General features: G+C 42.5%; 1 protein-coding gene across 1 annotated transcript in view; it reads left to right on the forward strand.

Moving 5' to 3' along the window:
- The window catches only part of TNFRSF21 (TNF receptor superfamily member 21), a 59546-nt gene that overhangs the window by 15811 nt on the left and 16214 nt on the right, over nt 1–27521 (forward strand). The window contains exons 2-4 of the mRNA XM_066637827.1: nt 3070–3724; nt 6844–7347; nt 20798–21063. Of these exons, the coding sequence (XP_066493924.1) occupies nt 3070–3724; nt 6844–7347; nt 20798–21063 (1425 nt within the window). The remainder of the gene's footprint in view (nt 1–3069; nt 3725–6843; nt 7348–20797; nt 21064–27521) is intronic.

Consider the following 27521-nt stretch of genomic DNA (forward strand, 5'->3'; position numbering starts at 1 on the left):
AGATAGAGATACAAAAACACTGCAACAATATGAACAGGAAGGAGGAGACTTTGAGCATCAGCAGTGCTTGGCTACCAGCCCTTAGAAATGCTAGGATTCAGGAATTTGGAACAGGAAAAGAACTGGGCTGTGGAAAGAAAGCGCATAGTCCTTTAAGGAACACACGGTGAACAAGATCTGTGGACAGTTACTCTCAGTTGCTCTGGGGCAGGGGTGCCCAAACCCCGGCCCGGGGGCCACTTGCAGCCCTCGGGGACTCCCAATGCGGCCCTCGGGAAGCCCCCAGACTCCAATGAGACTCTGGCCCTCCAGAGACTTGCTGGTGGAACCCATGCTTGCCCAACGTGAGTGCTCTCAGCATGAGGGTGACTGTTCAACCTCTTGCATGAACTGTGGGGTGAGGGCTCCCTCCACTAGTTTCACATTTGTGATGCAGCAGTGGCAGCGAAGGAAAGACCGGCCTTGATTTGTGCAAGGCCTTTTATAGGCCTTGAGCTATTGCAGGACCTTCATTCATTCATAGAAGTTCCATTTCTATATATTAATTTATGTAAATTTATTCAAATTTGGAATTTAAATTAATTCTTTTTCCCCCGACCCCCAACACAGTGTCAGAGAGATGATGTGACCCTCGTACCAAAAAGTTTGGACACCCTTGCTCTGGGGTGACGCAAACAGCCTGTGGTTCTCACCTCAAGTCCTTTGAAAATTCCCACCATAGTTGTGGGTGAAATGGTAGTGTTATGCGTGATTTTTCTATACGGCTTGTTCTAAGCAACTGTTCCAGCTAAGCGCAGGTTAACTGTGCAAACTGGTGAACTTTGTATGACCCCCCAAGAGCCCTAGCTTGGAGGAGTGGGTGTGGCAAAGACTTGAGTCGAGCTTGAGTCAGGGGTGTCAAATTCATTTCATACAGAGGGCCAAAGTTAGCATTCATGGCTCCAGCTGAGGGCTGGAAGTGACGTCATTAGCAGAAAGTGACATCATTAAGCAGCTAATGACCAGAAATCAGACCCTGCTCTCATATAGAACATCCAGCCCCCGGCCCGTATGTTTGACACTCCTGGCTTAAGTGGTGTGTGCAGAAGGGAGAGTGTCAAGTGCAAAAATGTAGTTCTGTGTGCAAAAATACTGAAGGGCTGAGCACAAAAGATAGAGGGCCATCTGCAAAAATGGTGGCATGTGCAGAGCCTGCCAGCCTACAAAAGGAAACTACTGAAATTTTAACAGTTTTGGCCAGTAACCCATCCCATGCACATCACCCAGTGTGGCCTGCACTCCCTACATCCCTCTAGTGATACCACTGTGGGGTATGATTATATTTTGCCATGTGTTCCATATGGGGTAGAACAGGGATGTGAAACCGGTTCCATACAGCAGGCCAGAGTGCATTCATCATGCCTGCCGAGAGCCAGAAGTGACATCATTAAGCAGGGAATGATGTCTTTAAGCAGATGATGACCAGAAATAAGCATTCTGTTCTCACATAGGAACTCATTAGCTGCAAATGACAGATGAGAAAATATGCAAATCTTGATCTTGTTTGGATAATTAGGAGAGCCAAATCATGTTGGCTGTGCTTTCAGCAGAGCCATTGCAGCTCATCAGCTAAGAGGTACACCTGAAAAGTGATACCTTGGCAGACTCATGCAGCTGAAAGGCAGCCCATGTGATAATTGGGTTCCCCCAGTGCCTCAGTAGGGTCTTCTTTTCTCACCCCTCTTGATCTGCCTGTGAAGAACAGGTTAAAATCACTGACTTAGGTCTCACTCCCTCTTGTAGGCCAGAAGTCATTTTGAAGCAGCTGTAGGAAAAGAGCTTCTTAGGAGGCTGAGAATAGAACATCAGGATTCTTTGCCATGGTTGGGCTAGGAGCATAATACGTAGTATAGTACCAAGGTCAAGTTAATTGAAGTAGTAATTTACAGTTGTGAATCTCTAGCTGGGAGGGGTGAGAGTGTGTGACGGGCAGTTAACATCCACTGGTGAGGTTGTTTGCCAGAAGGTTTGGTGGGCCCAGACCTCTGGTTGGCCAAGAGCTAACTTTAGGGTATAATGCTGATGGAAGATGTTGAGGAATCTACTGAAATAGTATCCGTGGTGTGCGTGCATGCGCGTGTGTGTGTGTCTCCGTCTGCGGGAACAGATCTCCTGTGAATACTGAGGGCCAAATGTATTCTGGGAGAAAGTAAGTTGAACTTAATAGGTTTTCTGAATTATTAGCATACTTGGAATTGAGCTGCACGCAATAGTTTTTTGGGATTCGAGTGAAAAGTTGCAGTCATAATTTGGTAGATCTTGAAAATGAATGACCATCCCAAGAGTTATTAATGATCTCTGTTGAGTAGGTGCAGTGGGTACTACTCTCATGTTACTTGGATAGTGCGTATTTGGGAAGAGTTAATCAAGGGGGAAGCTGGAGAAACTAACCTTATTTATTATGGTTTTCCAGCAATTTCTGAAGTGACAGGGTTAAGGGGTGGGCAAAAATTATTTGAAGGACCTCAGGTACATCACATTTTGGCTAAGTGTGTATTTGACATTTGTCATTGTGGTTGTCTGGAATTCAGAATACTAGTGAAAAGGATCCGTTTCAGAGGATCATTGGTCAATGTGACAGACTGTAGCTGTGTTCACCAGATGTTCTTTGCTGTCTTGGAGTGAGAAAAAGTGACACTTGCAACTTTGAGCTCTGAAGCAATTGGAACAGCATCAAATCAATATTTTGAAGTACAGTAAAATGTTAAAAGAGTTTGCATCCAGATGCAGGTACTTTAAAAACATGGTAAATATTGTCAGTTTTATATATTGATTGTTTGTAAGCTTCCTTTATGTATAACTTTATGTTGTCATAACCGTATGCTTCCGAAATGCTGTTGCAAGAAACTGAGATCCTGTTTCTTCTTAATCTTTTCTTGCATTGTATAATACTTTTGAGTAAATAGGAAGATATTGTATAAAAGACAGAGAAGCTCATAGTTATGTTTCTCAAATGCACTTGTCTTTATACATTGTTTGGTTAGAGGCATAGGGATGGTATTCTGTATCTGACGTATGTGTGTCTTTCAGGGATTTGTGTTCCTTGGCACCAGTGATGCTCAATCAAAAGTGACCTCTGAACAGAATGCCATAAGCCTCTCCTCTAGCACATATCGCCACCTTGATCGTGCCACTAACAGAGAGTTGACTTGTAACAAGTGTCCTGCAGGAACATATGTGTCAAAGCACTGTACAAAGACAACTTTAAGAGAATGCAGCAGTTGTGTCCATGGGACCTTTACGAAGAATGAAAACGGTATAGAGAGATGCCATGTATGTCGAAAGCCTTGTGAGCCGCCAATGGTTGAGAGAACACGTTGCACTGCTTTGACTGACCGTGAATGCGCCTGTCCATCTGGTAAATATCTGTTTCATGACGCTTGTGTCCCTTATTCAGAGTGCCCTATTGGATGGGGGTTAAAAAAGAAAGGAACTGATATTGAAGATGTCAGGTGTAAACAGTGCTCTCCTGGCACTTTCTCTGATGTGCCTTCTAGTATGTTGAGATGCAAAACATTCACCGACTGTACACAAAAAAACATGGTGGTAATAAAAGCAGGAACAAGAGAAAGAGATAACATCTGTGGACTTGCTGCAGCTCCTCTGAATTTAGCTGGGATTTTGTCCAGTCCCGAAGAGGATGAAGAACACCACGAAGTTTCTTCTACTACAGTTCTTCCCAAAGGTAGGTAACAAACGTAACAAAATTAACAAACTTGTGTATGAAATCTGTGTGTGTGTGGAGGAAGATGCTGATGAGGCAGCTGCTTCAACTGTGGAGTGCCCTCCCTAGAGAGGTTCATCAAGCTTCCACTTTACATTCATTGTGTTAGATCCCATTTATGCAACTTCTAGGCAGTGTTAAGGATGGCAGTTTCCATCCTTAGTCCCACACTGTTCAGGGTTTGTTTGGTCCCTCTGTTTGGGGTGCCCTGAATGCAATGCCCTGCGCACTCTGAGGCCTACTATGAGGTATTCACTCCATTCTGGGAACATGTGTAAAGTGAATGCTATCTGGCAAACCTTCTCTGTTCTGTCAGACATTTTGGATTATGCTTTTAGTGATTGTATTGTGTTTTGAGAGATTTAGATGGTGCCTTGTTTTGATTTTAAAAATGTGTGTTGGGTATCTCACACTCTGGATACAATTAAAATTTCTAAACAACTTTTGTATCAAATAAAACTCTGTACAGCCTCAATGATTCTAGCTCTTTCAGTCTTTTAACATTAGAAGCCCCAGTTGCTGCAGAAATGTTGAAAATATTCCAAGTGTCCATTCATTGGTGTGGATCAGACCTTGATGACTGCCAATACTAAGCATGTTATAAGAGTCCAGAATCAGTATGGTTTTACTGCTTAAATCCATGTAAACTGCAGACTTGGGGGGGGGGGGATAAAATCCACATTGATAAGGTACAGTAAATGGAATGTTTCCAACTTTGAATAGCTCCACGCTTTCAATACGTTCATCTTTGTCTTGGAATACATTTTTGAACTAGAATATTTCTTACCCCAATTTACTAGCTACCAATGGAGAATCTAGGACTTGCAGTTTAGCAAGACTTTCTCAAAGTCACTAGTCAGGGATTTTAAAATATCTTCAAATGAATTTATCAGTGGAGCTATTTGATGGTTCAGTTTGTGTCAAATAGGAATGAAGCAGTAAAGTATCCCAAACTCTAGAGTGAAGATTCCTAGTAATAAGACCATTGCTAGTTCATTCTCATGTGTCGCATTCTCCTACAAAGGATCTGTTTGCATGTTTTGCACACAGAAACAGAGGCAGGCGAAACAGTTTGACACTGGTACGCTTGAGACAAATTCTCCTGATTTAGCAAAGCATATTTAGAATTTATAACCAGTTTCTGACACTGTTTTCTTGTCGTTAGCTATCAAGGCAGTATGTGGTTGTATCCTAGAAAATTGCTGATATGCAAGTAAGGAAACAAACATCATCATTTGAATCAAGCACTTCTTGATTTCTCTGAGCTTTAAAACCTCAGAATGCTCCATCTGTATCCATCCTATTTTTTTCATGCCAAAGAATGCCATCCAATGTCTTATTGGTTTTAATTTTAATTTATGTTCTTGGACTTGCCCAAAGTGTCAAACTGAACTAAGAGTTTTTAAAAAATTGCTTGGATGACATCAAGATCTGGTCTATTCATAGCACCATTCAAACTTGTGAAAATTCTTATCCATAAATTATTGCAAATGTCTGACACAATTTTAATTAAGATAAAATAAACTGTAAAGCAATTTTTCTCAACATTTGTCCTCCGCCTTAACACTTCACATGGTCCACCTATTTTGAAGTACCACTGGAAGTAACTGGCAATGACATTATTGCCAGTTACTTCTGAGTTGGGACACCAGATGCAGCTTGACAAACACCACTAAGAGGCTCAAGGTGAATGGGAGGGCTTTTTTGAGCAGAAAAAGCATGTTTTGGAGCTCTGCCTGCTGACCCTCCTTCTACTGTTTGTTGCATGATGTTCCTTGTGTTGCTTCCAGGCAGCAGGTACACAGGGGTCCTGTGAGTACCAACAGACACCACTTCAAGTACCTCTGGTGGTAACCGTACCACTGGTTGAGAAACACTGCTTTTAAACAATACAGTAGACTTAAAATGTAAGCAGAAGAATAAATACAGGTTGAGTCTCCGTATCCACAAGGGTTCTGCTCTAGGTATCAACCAGGGTTTGAGAAAATCCATTTAAAAACAATGTCCCTTTGCTCGGTGATTTAAAAATAGGCTTACTGACCTTTGTAATGCACAATAGAGGCATCAGTCAATCATTCTTTCTCCAGAAGCTGCTTAGAAAGGATTCACTCAGAGGCAGCTCCCTTCACCTTGAGCAAGGAGGTGAGAGTCACTTGCATTCTTTCAGGTGCTCAGCGGGAAGGGATGGGTTGCTTGTCTCTGAGTGAAGTTGTTCTAAGCACCTGGAGAATGATTGAAGGATTGTCTGCCAGCTGCCCTCTCCCCTATTAAAAAGGCTATTGTTAAATTACCTTTTTCTTTAATTCAAAGGACCCTTCTCATTGTGTTGAGATAAAAAAGTAAGTGAAAAATTAGTGGGTGATTAGGTTATAACTGTACACTTAAAGCCGTGCTATTAGGGTGTGGATAATGAAAGTAAAGATGTATGTTTTTGGACTTTATGAAGTGAAAGACAGGGTCAAATGGTTATCTCAGGAATGATGAAAAGTGCAGTTGTCCTCCTGCTCCTCCCCCAAATTACATGACCCTGCCTCCCTTCCACTTTTGCAGTCTTCCAGGAAAGATGTCTTATCTAGCAATTCCATTGTGATTTGGTTCTCATTGTTGGTCCTGTTCTCATATGAATTGGTTGGCTTTTTTAAATTATTAAATTAAATTATTTTTTAAATTATTTCGAGCCCTGCTTGTTTGTTTTTAAATGTTTGGTATCCTGAAGGTACACATACTATCAGTCAATCCATTGTTAAATTGATGCACCTGGGGATGTGGGGGGTGGGGTGAAGTGGATGGGGGCAGGACAGGAATGGGGTTTCGACATTGATCACCAGTTCTGCCTGAAGAGGAATCCAGTAGGCATGTCCAACAAAAGATGTTGAGTGTGATTCCAGAGTACAGTGACTGCTGTTTGTTCATGCAGGCTTTTATGCACCTCCCACAGATACCTTTTTATCATACATTGCATCAAGTATTTTGCTAATGTGTACTAGAATCTGATCAGGCCACCCATGGCTAGAAATACTACTAGTAGGATTCATGTTTGCTGCTTTGTTTTTAACATTGGACGTGTGTGTATTCCACAGGTGCGAACTCTTCAGCTTCCAACTTTGCTGCCAGTCCTGCCTCAAACATGCATGCTATCAGGATGGAGCCAAATGACACTTACAACAAAACCTCAAAAAATGAGACTGTAGTTGTCGATGTGACTACTCTGGAGTATTCTAAACCTTTGAATCACCAGCAAATCCTTTACCACAAGCATGCCCCATCCATTCTGAAAATACAGCCAGCACTGGAAATGAGTGGCAGTGTAAAATCCAGCATTCCTTACAAACCCCCCAAAAGAGGCTCCCCACGACAGGCTGCTCACAAGCATTTTGATATCAATGAACACTTGCCATGGATGATAGTCCTGCTATTGCTGCTTGTTCTCGTTGTGATTGTTGTGTGCAGTGTCCGGAAAAGTTCACGGACTCTAAAGAAAGGACCTCGGCAAGATCCCAGTGCCATTGTGGAAAAGTCTGTTTTGAAGAAATCTTCTCCAACCCCGAACAGGGAGAAATGGATCTGCTATTGCAATGGGCATGGTGAGTAATGATACAGTCTGCAAATGAAATCCAGAAAATTATTTTATAATGGGGCCTCCTGTCTAGATTAAACTGAGTTCCATGGCTTCCAAAAGAAAGGCAGTGTTGTAGCATATATTTTCATTTTGTCTGTCAGTGACAGTTTGGACAGTTTAATAGTGCTCCTATTGTCTGGTTCTTGTTTCTTATGAAGCAGCTGAGGACTTTCTTGTCTAAGGCTGCAGTCCTGGGAGTGAATCTTTTGGGCACAGTGGGACTTAATTCTGAGTAAACATGCCTAAGATTGTGCTGTAAATTACCTAACCTATAAAAGGGGATGTTTAAACAAATGGGATACTTAGTATCTAAATTACCAAGGCAAGTTAGTCTGGAAAATACACTGCATTAGTTTTTAGAGTGTGCTCTTGTTTATCCTTCTTGATTTATGGGTGCAGATAACAGTGGATTTGCATTCCAAGAATAAGGAAGCCATTTTCAGTGTCTTGGTGACTGTCTGTCAGTACAGATGCAGTGGTGTCACTAGGATTCGCGTCACCCGGTGCAGGAGGCCTGCACATCACCCCATGTAGTGGGCAGGGCAATGCCCCAGGTGGGCGTGGTGATATACCATCACCCTGCCCCCACTGGTTTTTTGGCTGTACCTTTTTGTTATAACACAAATATTTCAATGTGGTTTGTTTCATTGCATTCTGCATGAAAGTACTCATTGATTGATATGTAACATGATGGTCTTATTCCTCCAAATTCTGATTTTAGTGATTTTGAAAACTTGTAGAGTCACACACACACACCCACAGACACACACCCCCTGTCAACTTACTAACACCTTATTGCAGCAGTTCTCAAACTTTTAGCACTGGGACCCACTTTTTAGAATGACAATCTGTCCAGGACCCATTGGAAGTGATATCATGGCCAGAAGTGACATCATCAAGCTAATTTAATTATTTATAATTATTTACTTTAAGTAAGATAATTAAAAAGGGAGAGCCAGTCCTGTTCTACCAAGTGAATCTACTCTGAAGTAAGTCCCATAGTGGTCAATGGGGCTTACTCTCAGGAAAGTGTGGGTAGGATTGCAGCCTGTGAGCCCAATCCTATGCATGTCTACTCAGAAGTAGGTCCCATAGTGGTTAATGGAGCTTGCTCTGTAGTCTGCCTGCAATAACAACCCCCTAAAAGAATCAGTGAGATTTCCGGCCCTCCCCAGTGCCCAGTTTAAAGTTCTTCTATTTCAGGCATATCAAGGTAAACTCTCCTGGCTTTACAAGTGCAAAACAGAAAACATTCCTCTTACCAGTTGAAGCCTCTTTTTTCTCCTTTTTAGTGTGGGGGAGGCATTTGTTGCTCCATCTCCATCAGATCGGGACCATTCTGGTTTCTTCATATTCCCCTTTGCCTGGCCTGACCAGCAGCCAAGGCACATCTGCCTACTTGTGAGTAAGCGCAACATAAGGCTGCTTCACTTTCCATAGGGCTCCATAGACTCACAGCTGGGAGGGGGGACCCCCTTCTCCGTGTTTTTGGGGGCTGCATTCATTGGATCAGGACCATTCTGGTGTCCTTGGAGTCCTCTCAGCCTGCCTTGACTCGCAAGCTGCCTACTCATGAGTAAACGCGGCCATATTGCTTTGTTTTGGCTCAGACTAGCAGCTGGTGGGAGCTTCTCAGGTGTTTTGGGGGGGCTGCATTCATTGGATCGGGACCATTCTGTTGTCGTTGGAGTCCTCTCAGCCTGCTCTTTCCAATGGACTATGGAAAGTATGCCTACTCATGAGTAAACACGCGATACAGCTCACTTTCACTTTCCATAAGGATCCATTCATTTTTTCCTTCCAGTTTTTTGGCCATAACGTTTGAATGAAAGGAGCGATTTCAATTCTGACTTTTGCATTGCACTCCACTGGCCATTCCACATCCAATGGTATATGGCATGACGGGGTAGCCCCATGCTGTGGTTTTAGCGCATCACCCCCTGGCGCGTCCCCCCCTAGCGTCACCAGTGTACAGGTGGCTATCTATATGAGACGGCCATTTGATTCAGTCGTACTTGTTTGATGTCAAATAACTTATTTGACAGTTGTAAAGGTAAATATACTTCTTTTACTCAACTTTCCTTGTTTAAAAAGAATGTGGTACTTGCATGTTGTAAAAACTTACTCATATTGACCAAACTGCAACAAGATAGCTCTAATTGTTATCGTATCTTATTTATTGTGTTGAAAGTGTGGATATTCTACTTCAGATTTTTGTTGAGTCTGTATCTACACTCATCCACTATTTTTAGCAGTGAAAGTATGCTTTAAAAAATGCACCAGAACATTGGTTCATCTTTGTTACCTTTGTGAATCTACTCCTAAATCTTCTTTTATTATCATATCAGTGAATACAAATATTCAGCTTATTTTTTTTTACAGTTTAGCATTTTGTTTGAGATGCCAAACAAAATATAGCATACTGAGACAAGTAATCTAAACATTTTGCAAGCTATCAAAGTATATTTCTAAAGCCCATACACTGTGCTTTCTGGGATCCATCCTGTGGGATAAACACACTGTATTTTTGTTAATAGACTTTCTCTGAGATTAACAACCTCCCTCCATCCTGAAAGATGTTAGAAGTATATGAATATATTTGTTAATGGGGGTGGAGAACACATTTTAAAATTTAGGTTTTTTTATTCCTCCTTTCTACGATACTGTAGTGATATAGGTGGTTTACCTTAATAATAAATAAAACATAAGTTTTTCACATTTTTTGTGTATGTAGGTTGCTGGGTAGTGCTTAAAATTGATTGCCTTCTTTTTAAAAAATCAAAATTATACATCCCAAAGCATTGTTAGTACCTATCACAGTCTTGAGCAGCAAGAATTTTCATTTCTCCAGAATGCTTAATCAAGCTGGGTGTTCAGGGAAAACAAAATAAAAAGGCTCTGTTTAATGTTCTCACAGTTTGCTTTGCTTTGTAATGTTTAAAATAATGGAATGGAGAAGTTAAACGCTCTCCAGTCACTGGGTCATACTACCAGATTGTTTTTGTTGACACTAAGTTAATACATTACCTAAAACTCAATTTCCAGCTTTGCTAATATAAATTTATTTCTATGCTTTACAACAGTCCATGTGCTTTGATGAGTGTTGAAAGTTACAATTGAGTGTATTTTCTAAAAATGGAAGAATAGCTATTGTTTGCCCGTCCCTGGGTGCATCCTGAAATTAGTGTCTAGCTTTTAGTGAGACTAATACGTTTAAGTCTGCTTCATCTTAATTCCTTCACTTTATCAGGATCTGTTCTGAATATAAGTGAAGTAATGTGAGCATTCAAACATACTTAGTCACAGTTCCCATGGTATGGCGGCAGTGCATTCCTTGAACTATTTGTGCAAGTGGCAGTCATGACTGTTCTTCCCATTCCCCCTTTATTAAGCAGATTAGCTTTTATGGTCCAAGGGCAGGAATTTGCAAACTCTGTGAACTGATTCCAGAGGGGTAGTCCTGTTAGTCTTCAGCAAAAAAAGCAAACAGAGCCCTGTGGCAATTCTAAGACTAACAAATTTAGCATAAGCTCTGTGATCATGATCTGCCTGCTATATGAGCCTGATCATCATGATTCTGGAATTTAAAGCCTTTTGAGTTTGATGTGGGATTGCAAGACTCAAGATTGCTGTTAGATCTTAATTTGGTGAGTTCAAGGATTTGGACAGAACCAACCCAAAGGCCATGATTGTGCCCTGCCCTGGCAGCATTCTGTGTTCAGAAAAATGTGTTATAAAGACAAGAAAATCAGCACCATGAAAGCGTGGCAGAAAGCTGGTTGTGTCTGAAAAATAAATACAAAAATGCCAAAGGCAGCTTCACAACATGTCTGTCCGTAGCCTTCACAATGACATGCAAGACTATTCAAGACATGTAGTACCTCCTTCTTTAATCACACCCCAAAGCTACCTTGCCAAAGGTCAGCCAAAAAAGTCCACACTTAACAGCAAACAATTTGATTTCAAGCCAGTCTGCGCAAAAATGCAAACATATTTACCATCAAGTTGGTTTCAAGACAGATATAAAAATGGGGTACATGGAATTGCCCCACTTAACCTCAGGAAAGCTGTGAGAATCTGGTTAAGCCAAACAAGAATGACTTTCCTGAGGTCACTCAGTGAATTCCATACCACGGCTTAGATCAGGAGTCTCCAAACCCTGGCCAGATGTGGCTCGCGGCAAGCCTCTATTTGACCCGCAGCCAGCCTCTTGTCCCCTTAAAGCCTCTGGCCCTCTTGGCCAAACATGACTGGAACTGTGCTCTGATTACTTCTGGAGGGTGTTCTAAGGGCCGGAGAGTTTAAAGGAATTAGCCCATTCATTCATTTATTCACTCATCTAAGTTCCATCTCTAATTTATTTATATAAATTTTATATTTAAATTTTTTTCCAGCCCCCAACAACGTGCCAGATATTTGATGCAGCCCTCTGGCCAAAAGGTTTGGAAACCCCTGGCTTAGACTGAAAGGCCTGTGGTGTTTCTTTAAAATGTTGTCTGCAAGGTTTATGTCTTACATGCTATCCATACTTGCCATTGGGAGGCTTTCCTATGAGTTTCTTTTACACCCCTGTTTTGTTGATTTCAAATAAAGTAATACAGCAGATAACAGAGCATTCAAAAATGTGTGGGAGGGTGAGAAGGAAGGAAAGATGGAAGTCAGATGCTAATCTTTAGTACAAAACAGGGGTATTATAAACTTTTACTCCCTTCTTAATCTTTGAAATGTTGAAAAATATATTAAGTTCATATCAACAGTGCTAATGCAATAGTTACTGCTGTGTACATTGTAATTGATTCTTGTAAAAGGGTGGTGTGAGACAGAATAATCTTAAATGTTCCTCTGGAGTTATATGAAGCAATTATCTTTCTCTCAATCTAACCTACTACACAGGAATGTTGTGAGATAACAAGGAGAGATCTCTTTGTAGCACCTTGAGCTTTCATAAATTAGTATACAAATAAATACAATATTTGAGAGAATTGTAGGTGTTACATGCTGTTATAATTTGACATTATTTTTTAACTTAAACAAAATCTGAACTTATGTGTGTATTGTGCTTATTTAAGGAGTGACAGTGGGATAACATTTTGCAATTCATTAAAATTACCTTATTTGCAGGTCACTCCGGGGTCAGGGCTGTTCAGGCAACCAGCAAGAGGATAATGCAGAGATAATTTAGGGCAGGGAGGGTTGAAAGCTGCAACCAAAATTAACCTTTTGCCCTCCTGAGACTAAAGTAAGCTGGGGCTCAAGGCTTTTAAGCAAGCCTCCTTCCCTTTGACAGGATCACACCCAACCCTTCTGTTCCGTTTTGCAAATATTTGGCAGAGGTCTGGTTTTTAAAACACTAGGATGTAATCCTCATTTCCATCTGAAACAAAGTCTTAGAGCCCAATCCTATCCAACTTTCCAGCTCTGGTATAGATACAATGCAAACCTGTGGTAAGAGAACACATGAACCCAGAGGAGGCCCAAGTGACTACTCCTCCACTGCAGGATGCAGCTCACACCCCACTGGCACAACTGCACCAGCACTGGAAAATTGGATAGGATTGGGCTTCAATTCAGTATGCCATTACTTAAGAATAACATCCATGGAAAGCAATGGGTCTACTTCTGAGTAAATCATGTTGCAACTATGTGTAGCTGTGCTTGCTCACTTTCCTTGTTGCGTGTCTCTCTGCTGTGAACTGATGTGTTTTATGTTATATGTAGAGCCTCTGGCTTAACACACCAGGCACCTCAAAGAAGGATTTGATTAATGGTTCTGCTAGTATGTTTACAGTGTACTTACTCTGATAGTGTTTACAAAATGGTTGTGAAGACCAGAATTTAAAAAGTTAATGAATAAAAATTTATCTTTTACTATATTTTTTTTAAAAAATTAGAGACTGTACATTCTTAGTTAACAATTACTGGTAGGTTATTTTCAGGCTCTGGCTGTGGGTAAAATCAGACAAAATTATAGTCAGACATCCCCCTAAGCTTAATCTCCCCCCCCCCCCCAATTTATCCAAGGGTCATAGAGAATTCCATGATTTTTTGCTTAAAACCTGCCCTCGGCTTATCTGTGGGATTGATTTATAGGCAAGTATCTGTGGTATCCTGATTTAGCCAAGATCAACTGATCTGATGATGATGAAGCCATGTGATGCGTTTCAGTGATATGGGACTTTATCTCCAAGCTTATTTTCTTGGAAGCAAAACAATCCTGTGCAAAACCATGTAAAGAAGACACAGTGCACCTGACAGATATATGAATTTTTTTAAATATAATTAGCCACATTTTACCAACATCCTACACACTTTAACTTTTAGTCCACCTCAGTGTTCCAAGTAGTGCCTTCCTGCTGTTCTGGCAACTTTCAGTCACCTCTTGGGCCTCAAATCACATCTTAGATTTCAAATAGCACAGTTCACAATGTGCTTGCTGGAGACAGGGCCTCTGAGAAGAAGGTATACAAAATTCTTTTGGGCCCCTTCCCAAAGGGGAAGGAGAGGCATAAAACAGAGCAGGGGGTGGGAGTGGATGAAACAGGGTGGGGAGAGTGGTAACTGGAAAAGTCTTTGGAGCCTAGGTCTCCCCACTTGTGTGGTGTCAGCAACTAGACACAATAATAAAGAAAACCAAACACACTTGTAAGTCTCTATAAAATCTTTTAATATAGAAAATTATTGCAAAAATTAGCATTATATTTAGGCTTGCACTAGAATGGAAAGTGTGTGTGCACCAGATCTTACTTCTGCAGCAGCTGTAGTCCCACATCTGTGATCCTGAACTCCTGTAAACTCCTTCATTTTAAGAGGAACCACAAGCCAAAGAGCTACTGTAGCAGGCCACTATTCTCCCAGATTTGGCACTGTGTTAAGGAGTGTCATGTATGCATTCCTCAGCCTGGTACAGCTTGCAGCTGGCACTGCCATGTTCCTGCAGTAGTGCTCCTAGTGAGTCTGGGTGAGATTGGAAAATGTAAGATTCTGGGGAATTTCTGGGCCCCTTTTTCACACTTAGCCCAGGACAAATTGTTACCCTCCCCTGCACCCCTCTCTCATGGGCCTTGGCTTGGGGAAGTCAAAATATAGGAAAAAAAACATTTTAGTCATACAATGCCAGCATCGGTAGCATCCTCCACTAATTCCAAATATAGTCAGGCTACATACTATCCCTGAACATGCACAAGGTTGGTTTAAAAGAACATTTTATTTGAGAACATAAAGCTGTGTATTTATTTTCAGACAGAAGTTTTTTTTTTTTAAGTAGCATTTTATTTCAGATTGGCCCTTCAGAATGGCATTCCAGAGACCACTAACTTCAGAGAATGGTTCATAATATTAAAGCAGCATTTCAGCTTCCCACGTCTTTCTTTGTTAATCTGAGATTTAATTGTCTTTTAAAGGGCAATTAGATTATTTTTTTCTTTCACTTATCATATCCCCTTCTCACTGCTCCCCATTTTTTTCCCTGTGGTATTTTATTCTTGAAGCATTGAGGATTGCTTCCTCAATGGACTGCTTTCTTGGTAGGGGTGGATCATGGATGACTTGGAAGAATTCCTCTGACCCAAGCTGCTCTTTAATTAATAATATGAAGAAATCTAGCAATTTGTATACCTTCCTCCAAACAAGAATGTAAGAGAAAATTCCTGTGCTAGTGAGGTGTAATGGGTAGAGTTAGAGTTAGAGGCTTGGCTGATCTTACCAGAGCCTTCTTCAGCCTCCTGGTGGTGCGGAGAGCCCCGCGCCAGCCTCCACAGGGCCTCCGGAAGCGCGCTGACATTGAAAATACTGATTGTTTTGCGGTTGCGAAACCAGAAGTGGGTCCGGTTCCATATTTTCAAAGACAGTGTGCTTCGGGGGGCCCTGCGGAGGCTGGCACCGGGCTCCCTGCACCCCCGCGATGCTGCAGTAGTCTCTGGTGAATCTATCCAAGCCCCTGCGCCCCTTCACAGTGATGTGATCCTGGCGATTGTCGCTGCCTCCTCCCACCCCTTAAGTGTAAAGTGGCCAGGACTCTCTGTTTGGGGTGTCGCAATGCCCTGGTTTGAGAACCTATGCCATAATGTATGCAGGTAAGCAGTATCTTACGCAGCTTGGGTTCCTTGAGAACTGCTGCTTTCTCCTACATAAAGTTATGTTAGAATTTCCCTAAGGGCACAGGAAACAACAGAACCCCTTTTTGTCTACATGTGTAACTTCTCTTCTAGGCAAAAAAAACCTCCATTGTATCTTGTGCCCCTTTGATGACATTCTGCTATACTTTTATGAAGGTGGCAGTAAGAGGGGTGGGGAAATGGTTTGACCTTGAGGAGTGAAGAAAGATGGGTTGAATGTACTTGATCATTCAAAAACTGGTCAGGAAGAATGCATAATGGAAAGAGCCCCCACCCCCCCGATTTTGCTGGAAGCAGATTGCTGCCAACGGGTCAAAACAGTGTTGGTGGATTAGAGAGCAGCCAGAGCAGCCCTTTCAAAGCAGCCCTTTCAACAGAACTGCTGCTGCAGAGGCTCTGGGAGGGAAAGACAGAAGGAGACCTCAGAAGGCAGGAAATGTTATGGGGAAAGGGAAAGACCAAGAGGGGGGAGACGCTGCTGAGGTGCTGGGAGAGCCCAATTATCACACAGGTTGCCTTTTTGCTGAGGCATCGCGTTGCAGACAATCTCTTAGCCACTGATCTGTGAAGTGACGCCTTAGCAGAAGTAGGACTGCTGAAAGGGTGGCTCACATGATGCTTTCTCACATCTTGAAATATGATCAAGATTTGCACATTTTCTTTTCTGTCATTTTCAGCGAATGAATTTCTTTGTGAGTACATAGTGCTGATTTCTGGCCATCTGTTTTATGACATCACTTTCTGCTTGCTAATGTCACTTCTGGTTCTCTGCCCCACTATCTGAAATGAGTTTGACACTCCTAGATGAGCAGATCTGGCCTAGTAAGCTGCCTGGTTGGGGAATTTCTGAAAACCATATGTGGGGCTTCTGAGTCTTTGGGAGAAGCATATAGTATAACAAGTTTTGAGAATATCTGTTTGGCACTAGTAACACAGTGTATGTAACTAGGTAAAACTTTACAGTATACAAATGTTTGAACTACTGGCACAGTTCTAACAAGTCAGTATTAAATGTATGTTAAAGTGCTTCAGCTCAGCTGGTTTTTCAATCTGGTGGTTCAGTTCAGTCATTGACACCAGCAGAATAACTTTTTCCCTGGCAGTCAGGGGTTTATAATAGCTAAGTGGTGAAAAGAAAATAACATGCATGAACAGTGCATGTTGGTTGCCTGACTGAATTATGACCCGTGTGTGTGTGTGTGTGTGTGTGTGTGTGTGTGTGTGTGTGTGTGTGTGTGTGTGTGTGTGTGTGTACCCAAAGTCAGAAAATGCATGATCTGACTTTGAATTCTTTTCCTGTAGTATAGCCCTTATGAAATTTAAGTCCAATAGCAGGTGGTGAATGTAATTTCCACCAGAACTATAACAGAGGAGATAGTTTAAGCGACCAATCAGATTAGCTAAGCCTGAATAATAGCCAAGCACAGATATATTTGGAAATGTGTCGACCTCCTCCCCTAACCCATGAGACAAAAGCTAGAGGGTGACTAGACCACAAGGCAACAGTACTAGAGTTACCACCGGTCTACTCAGTTTGTTAAAGCTAAAGCAGATGGAAATTGCCAATCTGTTTTGCAGTATAATAGTTTCTTGACAGTTCATTAAAGTATTTCCTTATACTTGTACTACCTCTGTTGTATATTAAAATTTCTCTTATGTATATATGTAACAAGTGTATGAGAAAGGTAACTTCTTCAGCAGAGAGAACTGAATGGCCCAAAGACCTTGCTGGGGCTAACTCTGCTCATATTAGAGTTGTGACGAAGAACCATGCAAACACCTTGGGCAGTGTTGCCAAACTGTTTTTGAATGGCCAACCTGACTGTTGGGAGGGGGGGGGGTTGTGAATCTGAAATTGACAAGGTGATATCTGATAACCCCTGCTAACTGGATAAGAGGCACTTTTTCAAGTAGGAGCTCCTGTTTTTAGCAGGGAGAAAGTAACTGGCCCACCTCACCCCAGCAGTGTCTTTTCTAGACTGTCTGCTGGTGTTTTTCTGTATCTTTTTAGTTTGTGAGAGCCCTTTTGGGACAGGGAGCCATTAGTTATTTGATTTTTCTCTGTAAACCACTTTGTGAACTTTTTTGTTGAAAAGCAGTATATAAATAGTTAATAATAAATAATAAGGAAAAATGTGTTGAACCTTATGGAAAGTGACCTGCAAGTGCATGTTTACTCATGAGTAGGTAACTAAGTCCACTTCGAAGGGCAGACTGAGAGAAATGCAAGGCCACCAGAATGTCCCAATCTGATGTGCATGGAGATCAACAAATGCTCCAGAAGTTGCCTTCCCACCATAGTAAAGAGAATAGAAACAGAGCCATGAGTAGCTGGTGAGGGAAACTGGGTTTTTCCTCTCTCATAAAGCTAGGCAGGTCCCAATAGAATGTCATTTTAAAAAGTGGGTCCAGGCACTAAGAAGTTTGTGACCTTCAAATCTTTCTACATAAGTATCAAAATTTAAATGACATTTGCATCAGTTTGGATTTTGGACCATGGTTGCTTAAATGTCTTGTATCATTTTAATTTTTTTTTTCTTTTTGTCCCACTCATCCTCTGTGACAGTGCTTCCCAATCTTTTTACCACCACAACTACTTGGTTGGCTATGCCAGCCATGCCATGTCCCAGAATGCCTTGTGGCTTCTGGGTCACAACCATAGTTTGAGAATCATTGCTCTACAATGATTAGGATAATATCCGTTCTCCCCTCCCCCTTAACCTTATGATGATCTTGCAAGTTACATTGGACTTGATCTTGCAAGTTACATTGCAAGTGTTATGGTTCTATACCCATCCCCAGGTCTACTGACCTTTAGCTCCTGCCCTTTATTGCTTTATCTGTGCGTTGGGGCTCTCTAGGGAGGTGTGGCTAGCCCCCAGGGGTGTTGCGAGGCATTTTGGGGAGAGATATGGCCATAGCTGCTCAGCTCAGCTGCACGTGCTGCCTCCCTATTTGCTGCTTTTCTGCCACTGTGAATGAGTTGAGTGGGGCAGTGTGGGGTGGGGAGGGCATGTGAAACATGGTGGGGGGAGGTGGGAGAGAAGGCTGGCTGGGCAGCTGTGGAGGTGCTGCATCTCATCAGCACAGGGTGAGCCCCCCCTGGCAGGTTCCAAACTGGGAGGGAAGCCTGACCTAGAGAGAGCTCCACCAGTAAGTACAGGCAATGCAGTGCTTTTCCTCTGCTTGGGAAAAAGGGAGCCCAGCCTGCTCTTAGTGGTGGGGGGGGGATGTCCAAATGCCACAGCCTGCATTCCTCTGTCTTGCCTGGGCAGAATAGGGGCGGCATCTGCATGTTGGGTTGTATGTGTGTAAGCATCTCCCATCTACTCTGGGGGTGAGTTGTAATCTTGCTCTGCGTGGCTGCAATCCTATCCACACTTTCCTGGGAGTAAGCCCCATTGAGTCAAATGGGGCTTCCTTCTGGGTAGACCTACATAGGCTTGGGGGTCTGTGTCAGCTTAACCAAGGATTCTGACCGTTCTCTTTTTCCTTCCCCTTCCAAAAAGAAAAAAAAGCTGCTTTCGATCAGTCAAGCTTTGTCTCCAAAAATTGATTAAAAAATAAAAATACCCATTTCTTTTCAGCCATCCCCCTTTTTCCTCCTACCTTCTTTTGTGGGGGGTACTTCCCATGTTGGCTGCTATTGTAAGACAAAAGGCGCAATCCTAGCTAGGTCTACTCAGAAGTAAGTCCTGTTGTGTTCAGTGGGACTTACTCCCTGGAAAGTGAGGTTAGGACTGCAGCCAAACAGTCTCTGGGTCTCAGTTTCACATCAGTTTGCAATTAGCAGATACACACAAAACAAAGTCTTCCCCTCCTCCAGCAAATTCATCACTTCTCCCCCCCCCCTTTCCAAAACCCTCCAGGTGTGCTGCTAACAAACTCAGGGCACAATCCTAACCAGGTCTACTCAGAAGTAAATCCTATTTGTTCAATGGGGCTTACTCTCAGTGTGGTTAGGATTGCAGCCTCAGAGTGCTGGCAGCTGTTTTTTGTTTCTAGTGTATAATTATAACACCTTCACCCCCATTTTGGGGATAGGTGAGGTGATGTAATGGGGAGCCGTGGCCAATGGCCACAAGGATCAGGGGAGCCACAGCCAAGTTTGAGAACCACTGCTTTATTGGGTAATTCAAGCCTGAGGAAAAGAGAAGGGCTGGATGGGGTGGGGAGTGTTTAGTTCCGTCATTAAAAGACCAAAAAAACTGTTGTGGAGTATCCCACTTTAAGCACAGCAAAGTCCCAAGCTTAAGTTTACAGAAAGGTCATTTAAGAAAAGAAGCATATATTCACATACAATTAGAAACAACTCCTAGAACTTACCCATAGATGACAATGAGGTGCTCCCCCTTTTCTGCTCCAAATTCCTTTATAGCCTCAATTCTTAGTCAAATTAACTGACCAGCAGTTCCCTCTTCAGTAATTACATTACTTTCCCCAGCTGTTATAAGAATAACTGCAACTAGGCGAAACAAACCCAACTAAAACCTTAAAGGGGCTGTCAGCACATTACATGAGGGAATAGTAACTGTACTTTATGACTAGACTTCAATTTTTTTGTGTGCAAATCATGACACTGTCCACTACACTGTGCTGGCTTTGTCTAATTGCCATTTGTTGCATTCTAGGCTGAAAACCAGAGTGCAGTGGATCTGCACACTGGCAACGGCTGAATGTTTACAAGATACATCAGACTTAGCAACAAGGTCCCTTCCTTTTCTTTCAAGAATGTTTCAAAAGCAGGTTTCCAAGCTATAGACAGATATTTCTTTGAATTGTGAGGTTTTTTTCCAAGGGGTCAATACAAACACTCTCGCTCCCTAAGCTACTGAGGATGCCACATTTATCTGCTACCTTCCCTCCACCAAAGTGTGTGCTGTGTCCATGAAGGGGAACCTATCCATAGTCTTGTCCACACTGTACTGCAACACACTTGCCTCACACAATAAGGGTAATGCTTCTTGACTACACACAGCTTTTCCACCTGCTGTAGTTCACAAAGTTCGTTCACCTAGACTGAGAGTTGCTTCCTCCTCTAGTGAAACATCAAATTGTGTTTTCACACTCTGCAATTCTTTTACTTTATGGTTTTGAATTTTAGACCTCAGAGCTACAATTATGTACTGATTAAGTAGACTTTTCATACTTCCAGTTGCATTAATGCTGACAATTCCCTTGCAGTGCAAACACAGAACTCTGAAATCTCAACATGCTTCTCAGAACATGGAAACATGAAACTTTTAGTTTTCACCTGTACTTCTTGCGCACTGGTTTTTCACCTGTACTTCTCTCAAACAGGCATTGACATTTTGAAACTGGTAGCAGCCCAAGTTGGAAGCCAATGGAAGGATATCTACCAATTCTTGAGCAACGCAAGTGAGCGGGAGGTGGCAGCATTCACCAGTGGCTATTCAGTTGACCATGAGAGGGCTTATGCTGCTTTACAGCACTGGACCATCAGGGGCTCAGAAGCCAGCCTGGCCCAGCTGATCAGTGCTCTTCGCCAGCACAGGCGCACTGATGTTGTGGAGAAGATCAGAGGTTTGATGGAAGATACAGCACAGGTAATGACTGAACTGGTTTTAAAATTTAATGTGTCTGTTGATTTTGAACCCTGCATGTCTTGTAGCAGTTGCCTCTGCATAACCTGTCAGTGACATCATCTGTGGTTATGTCATTTGATTATAGGATAAAATGAATTGACTCTTTCGTGATGTATATGGGGGGATCTCCAAACTTTTTGGCATGAGGGCTGCATCGTATATCTGACGTGGTGTCGAGGGTTGGAAAATAATAAATACATGAAGAAACAATGTGCTCAGTTTGATTGAATGCAATAAGTGGGTGGGGGTGGAAGGAGGAGGGGAGCAGAGGGCAAAATTGACTTGCCCAGGAAGAGGGGGGGGGAGTGAATTTTGAAAAAGCATCAAGCAAACTACAATGCAAATTAGAATTTTTTTTTTTTCAGTTTCTGCTCTGTATAAATTTAACATAGACATTTAATTTATATTTATATTCCAGGTCTCCCAGCATTGGTATAGATCTTATTCAGCCACAAGTGGTGCTGAATGTAATGCAGTGTAATGGAATATAATAAACTTAATAATAAAACTTTATTTTTATCCCGCCCTTCTCCCTAACGGGACCCTAACGGGAATACTGTAACTTCTTTCCATTACACTGCATTATATTCAGTACTTCTAGTGGTTGATTGAAGAATATACCTGGAAGTGTTCTTTTGGTCTATTTTTAGCCCTGAGAGGTTGAGGAACTGCAAGAGTCAGTTAAAATCATCTTGTGGGCTGGATGTGGCCCATGGGGCTGGGGTTTGGAGACCCCTTAGTATACAATACTCTCCTTGTTAAACTCTGGGTTTTCACTTATATATTTACTCTTATCAGCAATGAACTCATAAATCAGGAAGAGGTGAAATCAGTTTCCCATTTGGGGAAGTAATGTGGAGATAGCTTACTAGTCACTTGGACTTTGGTCAACCTGCTCCAAATGCCCCAGTATTAATTTGCAGATATCAATTTCGGGCCTTCTAAAAAACAATAGGAAAATTGGAAGAAGCGAAATAGCAGCCTGAGTGTTATCCTTGATTTCTTCAGAGCTGGGGCACAGTTGCACTTTTCCAGGCATTTTGAAACCAGACACTTTCCCCAGTTTCAGTGTGCCTGGACAGAGCTTGCTTAGAGAGGAATTCTTCCTCATTTCTCCTAGTCTTCCACTTTTTGACTTCAGAATGCTGTAAGGAGTTGAAAAGGAGCTGAAGTGACACCAGCAGACATGAATGAATCCTTGATAATGATAATGATGCAGGGCAAGGTTACTCTCGGTGAATAATTGGTGATTGTTGGCTGAGGTTGCCATGGATGGTGAGGGTATAGAACTATCTCTAGCAGCCTGCATGTTACAGAGACTGGATTATAAGCAGGCATTGCTCATTGGTAGCTTTTTTTTTTTTGTAATTTGGAATAATGAGTCACTATAGTATGTGTAACCCAAAGTCAGCTGCAAAAGCTTCCCAACACACAAGACTAAATGGTATGTGCCATTATAGTAAAAGGCATAAATGTCCATTAACCCATTTTTCCCCAGCCCACAGGTGTACACATTTGGTCCCTGTTGCATATATGCAATGTTGGGCAGAAATGGTTTAAACTGCATTTCACTCTGTGGCCTTCAGAGTTTGCTTGTAGAAATCGATAGCTCTCTGGAGAAACCAAGCTAATGTCTCAATGCCAAGAGCTTCCATTTTTTTTCTGGCAATATTGTGCAGAGGTTTCTGTTTCCTAAGCCAGTGGTTCTCAGATGTTTTAGACCAGGACCCACTTTTTAGAATGATAAACTGTCCAGGACCCACCGGAAGTGATGTCATTAACCTGGAAGTGATGTCATGGCCAGAAGTGACATTGTTGAACAGGATGTGCTATCATAGTAAAACAGACTCCTAAGCAAGAACATGCCAGAACACCATATGGCCAATCACAGATTGTGGAGCATTGTCCGCAAAGGATTGGTATTGCACAAACATAAGGCAGCAGATAAGTCTCACAGCCCAATCCTATGCATGCTTACTCAGAAGTAAGTCCCACTGTGTTCAGTGAGGCCTACTCCCAAGTAGGTGTCCATAAGATTATAGTCTCAGATTTGCAAGATCAATCTGAAGTGAAAAGCCTCAAAGCCATCTGCTGGCATTGCAAACCAATCTCTATCAGGAGTAGACACACAGATCCACATTCCCTATTATTCTCCTTCCTCTGTGGGTCCCTTCATTCTAGACCAGGGGTGCCCAAACCCCAGCCCTGGGGCCACATGCAGCCTTCGAGGCCTCTCAATGTGGCCCTCAGGGAGCCCCCAGTCTCCAATGGCCCTCTGGAGATTTGTTGTAGCCTGCACTGACCTGATGCAACTGCTCTCAGCGTAAGGGTGACTGTTTGAAATCTTTCGTGAGCTGTGGGATGAGGGCTTCCTCCAGTGCTTGCTGTTTCACGTCTGTGATGCAGTAGCAGAAGCAAAGGAAAGGCCAACCTTGCTTTGTGCAAGGCCTTTTATAGGCCTTGAACTATTGCAAGACCTTCATGCATTCATATAAGTTCATCTTTAATATATTTCTGTAAACTTATGTAAATTTATTTAAATTTTAAATGTAAATTAATTCTTTTTTTTCCTTGGCCCCCTACACAGTGTCAGAGAGATGATGTGGCCCTCCTACCAGAAACTTTGGACACCCCTGTTCTAGACTCTCTTCATTAAAATACCATGCCTTCTTACTGCACTACAGCTATGTAACTTCCATCACATACACATTCCCTCTTGCCCACCATATCCCCTCAACTCCTGCCTCAACAGTCCTCTAATGAATGGACAGGAGGGGGACACACAGGAATACTTATTTCCTTCCCCCCCCCTTGCCCTGGCACCATGTTCAGAAGCTGCTCTCTCCACCACTGTGACTGCACAATAGAGGGGATGGACTCAACTTTTTCAAGCACTTGATAAATGTGGATGGAAGGTAGAGCCTCCTGCAGGTTGCTTCTCTCTCTCTCTTACAGACACACTTTGCCCCCCCAACACAGAGTTTTTGCTAGCATGCAAAAACTTACTCTCTCTCACAGATGCCCCCCCCAGCAAATGCATGAATTTTTCCCGTTTTTAGCAAACCTCTTTCTCCTTCCCTCCTCAGAGCCCTTTAAAAATGACTAGTCCAGACTGTGAGTAGATGGGAGAGATCCTGGGGACATGGGGAGGGAGGAGTCAAGCCTTGGCTTTGCAACAGAGTGCTTGATGATTGTATATAATGGGAGGGGGAAGGTGGGGGGGAACAAGAAGAGGAGCTGTTTCAAGTGCATGGATCACTGGAGAGAAGATTGCTTCTCTCGCTCTGCTCCAGCTTCCAACATGGCACCGCCCAGCTTACTTGCCAGCACTCAAAATGGTGGCGCCCAGCTTTTTGCGACCCACCTGATGTGTGACCCACAGTTTGAGAAACACTGCCCTAAGCAAATGTGCTTTGGAAAGCATTTGATCAGTTTAGACTAGTGTTTCTAAATGTTTGTCCTCCACTGTACCACTTCACATGGTCGACCAGTTACTTCTGGGTTGGGTGACCTAATGAGACATGACAAACACCAGTAAGAAGCTCAAGGTGGACAGGAGGGCTTTTTTTGAGCACGGAAAAACATGCTTTGGAGCTCTGCTTGCCAAGCCTCCTACTGTTGCTTGTGTTGCATTCCTGGTCATGCTGCTGGGTAGTAGGGGTCCAGGAGTCCTGCAAGTACCACCAGACACCACCTGAAATACTGCTGGTGAGACCCATACCACTGGTTGAGAAACACTGGTTTAAATAATAGCTCATTAATACCAATTTTCATTTAGTGGGATATCTTTTTTGCAGACATGGTGGTACATTTGTGAATTCTTACAGCTGTCGTTTCGTTTGTAGCTTGATATTTGCTTTCTCAAAATTAGTACCCAAGTACAGAATTCTCTGGTGTAACCTTAGTGCAGTCATTTGCACACCAGGCATGGTTTCTTGTTCCTTGTTTTAAATAATAAATAACATTGTCTTTCAATGTTATGTGCAGTTCCTGTTCTAATTTTAAAAAGCCGAAAGCTAAGCTAAGCTCAGCCTGCTCTTGATTATGCAACATGCAGTTGGCCGTTTTGCACATCAGGCTACTTTAACTCATGCATCAGACATGTGTTGACCAGTTTCACGCTACATCACTATATCTAGAATCAGGTTTTGATCAGGTGGATGCTGTGATTCCATAGGAACTGCTGTACAGAATGTACAGGGAGGGGCAGATGACCAAGTGTCATGGCTGTATTGTTGCTAATACATTTGAAAATAAGCCACCAATGCCTAGCTGAGTCTTGGAAGCTGGAAAAGTTGCTGAATTAAATTTCTTCTGGTCAAAGGATGTGGTTTCACTGCCTTTGCTCTTCCCCAAGACTAACAGAAGTGAAAAAATTTGCAAAATGAGAGAGCATGAACATTTGCATAATCAATATTGTTTGCATAGTTTGGGTTATCTTGCTGTGTAGTTTGGGTTACCTTGCAAACCCTGGCTTTGATGGAGCTCTGAAGCACAGAATGTTGTTCTCCAACTCTGTTGGTAATGTGGAAGGAGAACAACTATACAAAATAAGTATTGGATATCAGTTGAGATGTCATCTGACCTGGATTTGTAATCGCAGACTGTCCTGGAATTGTCAGCATTCACGGACTGTGGATATGGAGAATGACATATGACACCCATTTGTTCTTAATCTGTAATAAATAGAGGTGTTTTTAAACATTTTTAATTTTTTTGCAGATTTCATTTTTTCTCAGGAAGAAAAAATGTGGAAGGCAGTGTTATGTTTTTATTCCAAGGACACATTTTTATAAATTATAATTATAAAATAAAATTGTTTTTAAAATGTACTAGGTAGGTTATGGATGCAGATAGATGGTGGTAAGAACATGAGAACAGCCCCGCTGGATCAGGCCATAGGCCCATCTAGTCCAGCTTCCTGCATCTCACAGTGGCCCACCAAATGCCCCAGGGAGCACACAAGACAACAAGAGACCTGCATCTTGGTGCCCTCCACTGCATCTGGCATTCTGACATAGCCCATTTCTAAAATCAAGAGGTTCCACACACATGTCATGGCTTGTAACCCGTGATGGATTTTTCCTCCAGAAATTTGTCCAATCCCCTTTTAAAGGCATCTAGGCCAGATGCCATTACCACATCCTGTGGCAAGGACTTCCACATACCAACTACACACTGAGTAAAGAAATATTTTTTTTGTCTGTCCCAACTCTCCCATTTTAGTGGATGTCCCCTGATTCTGGTGTTGTGTGTGAGGGAAAAGAGCATCTCTGTATCTACTCTTCCTGTGCATAATTTTGTATGTCTCAATCACGTCCCCCCTCAGGTGCTTTTCTAGGCTGAAGAGGCCCAAATGCTGTAGCCTTTCCTCATAAGGAAGGTGCTCCAGCCCATTAATCATTTTAGGCACTCTCTTCTGCACCTTTTCCATTTCCATGATGTCTTTTTTGTGATGTGATGACTAGAACTGGACACAGTACTCCAGGTGTGACCTTACCATCAATTTGTACAATGGCATTATAATATTAATCATTTTATTCTCAATACCTTTTCTAATGAAAGGTATAGAATCAGCCTTCTTCACGACTGCTGCACATTGGGTTGACACTTTCATTGAGCTGTCCACTACCATCCCAAGATCTCTCTCCTGATCTGTCACAGACGGCTCAGAACCCATTTACCATTTAGTGGTAGTTGCAGTTGCACTGATTACCCATACACCTGCACATCCAGCCCACTATTTTTTTTGTAGATTTTCCAGGAATGGATTTTATTTTTTCCAGATTTCAGGTGCTGGTTGGTTGACTTTACAAAAATGACAAATACAGAAAGTGATGTTAAATGTTTTTATTTTATCACTGAAAAATCACACCTCTCTCTAGTCATAAGTGTTTCTGCGCAGTGGCGTACGAAGGTCATTTGGCACCCAAGACCCATAAATTGGACACCCCCCATGTAATAAAATTAATTAATCTAGGTTGCAAGTCCTGGTGGAAGCCCAGGTCTACCTGCCCAGCAATCCTTGGCTATGGATGTCAAAGTTAAACCCAGGTCGACCCACCTGGAAGAGGCAGCTCCAGAGGGCAGTCAGAATGGGAGCCCAGGTGTATCCAGCAGGAAGCTCTGGGCTCCAAGTCCAGGCGGGAACCCAGGTCTACCCATGCAGCAAACCTTAGCCACAAAGGACTAAGTTCAACCGGGAGACCAAGTTTACCTGCCTGGTTGACCTGGGCTTTGAAGTTAAGATAGTGCTCATGCACAACCCTGTGACATACTATTCCTGCATCTGGAGGTTCAGTGTAGCTATCATGATTAATAACTACTGATAGACTATAGTCCACCACAAATGTTTAGAATCCACTTTAACAGTCATCTAAGCCAGTGTACAACACCAAACCTTCCCACCACCACTAGGG

This window comes from Tiliqua scincoides, chromosome 1 (assembly GCF_035046505.1).
Source record: "Tiliqua scincoides isolate rTilSci1 chromosome 1, rTilSci1.hap2, whole genome shotgun sequence".
NCBI lineage: Eukaryota > Metazoa > Chordata > Lepidosauria > Squamata > Scincidae > Tiliqua > Tiliqua scincoides.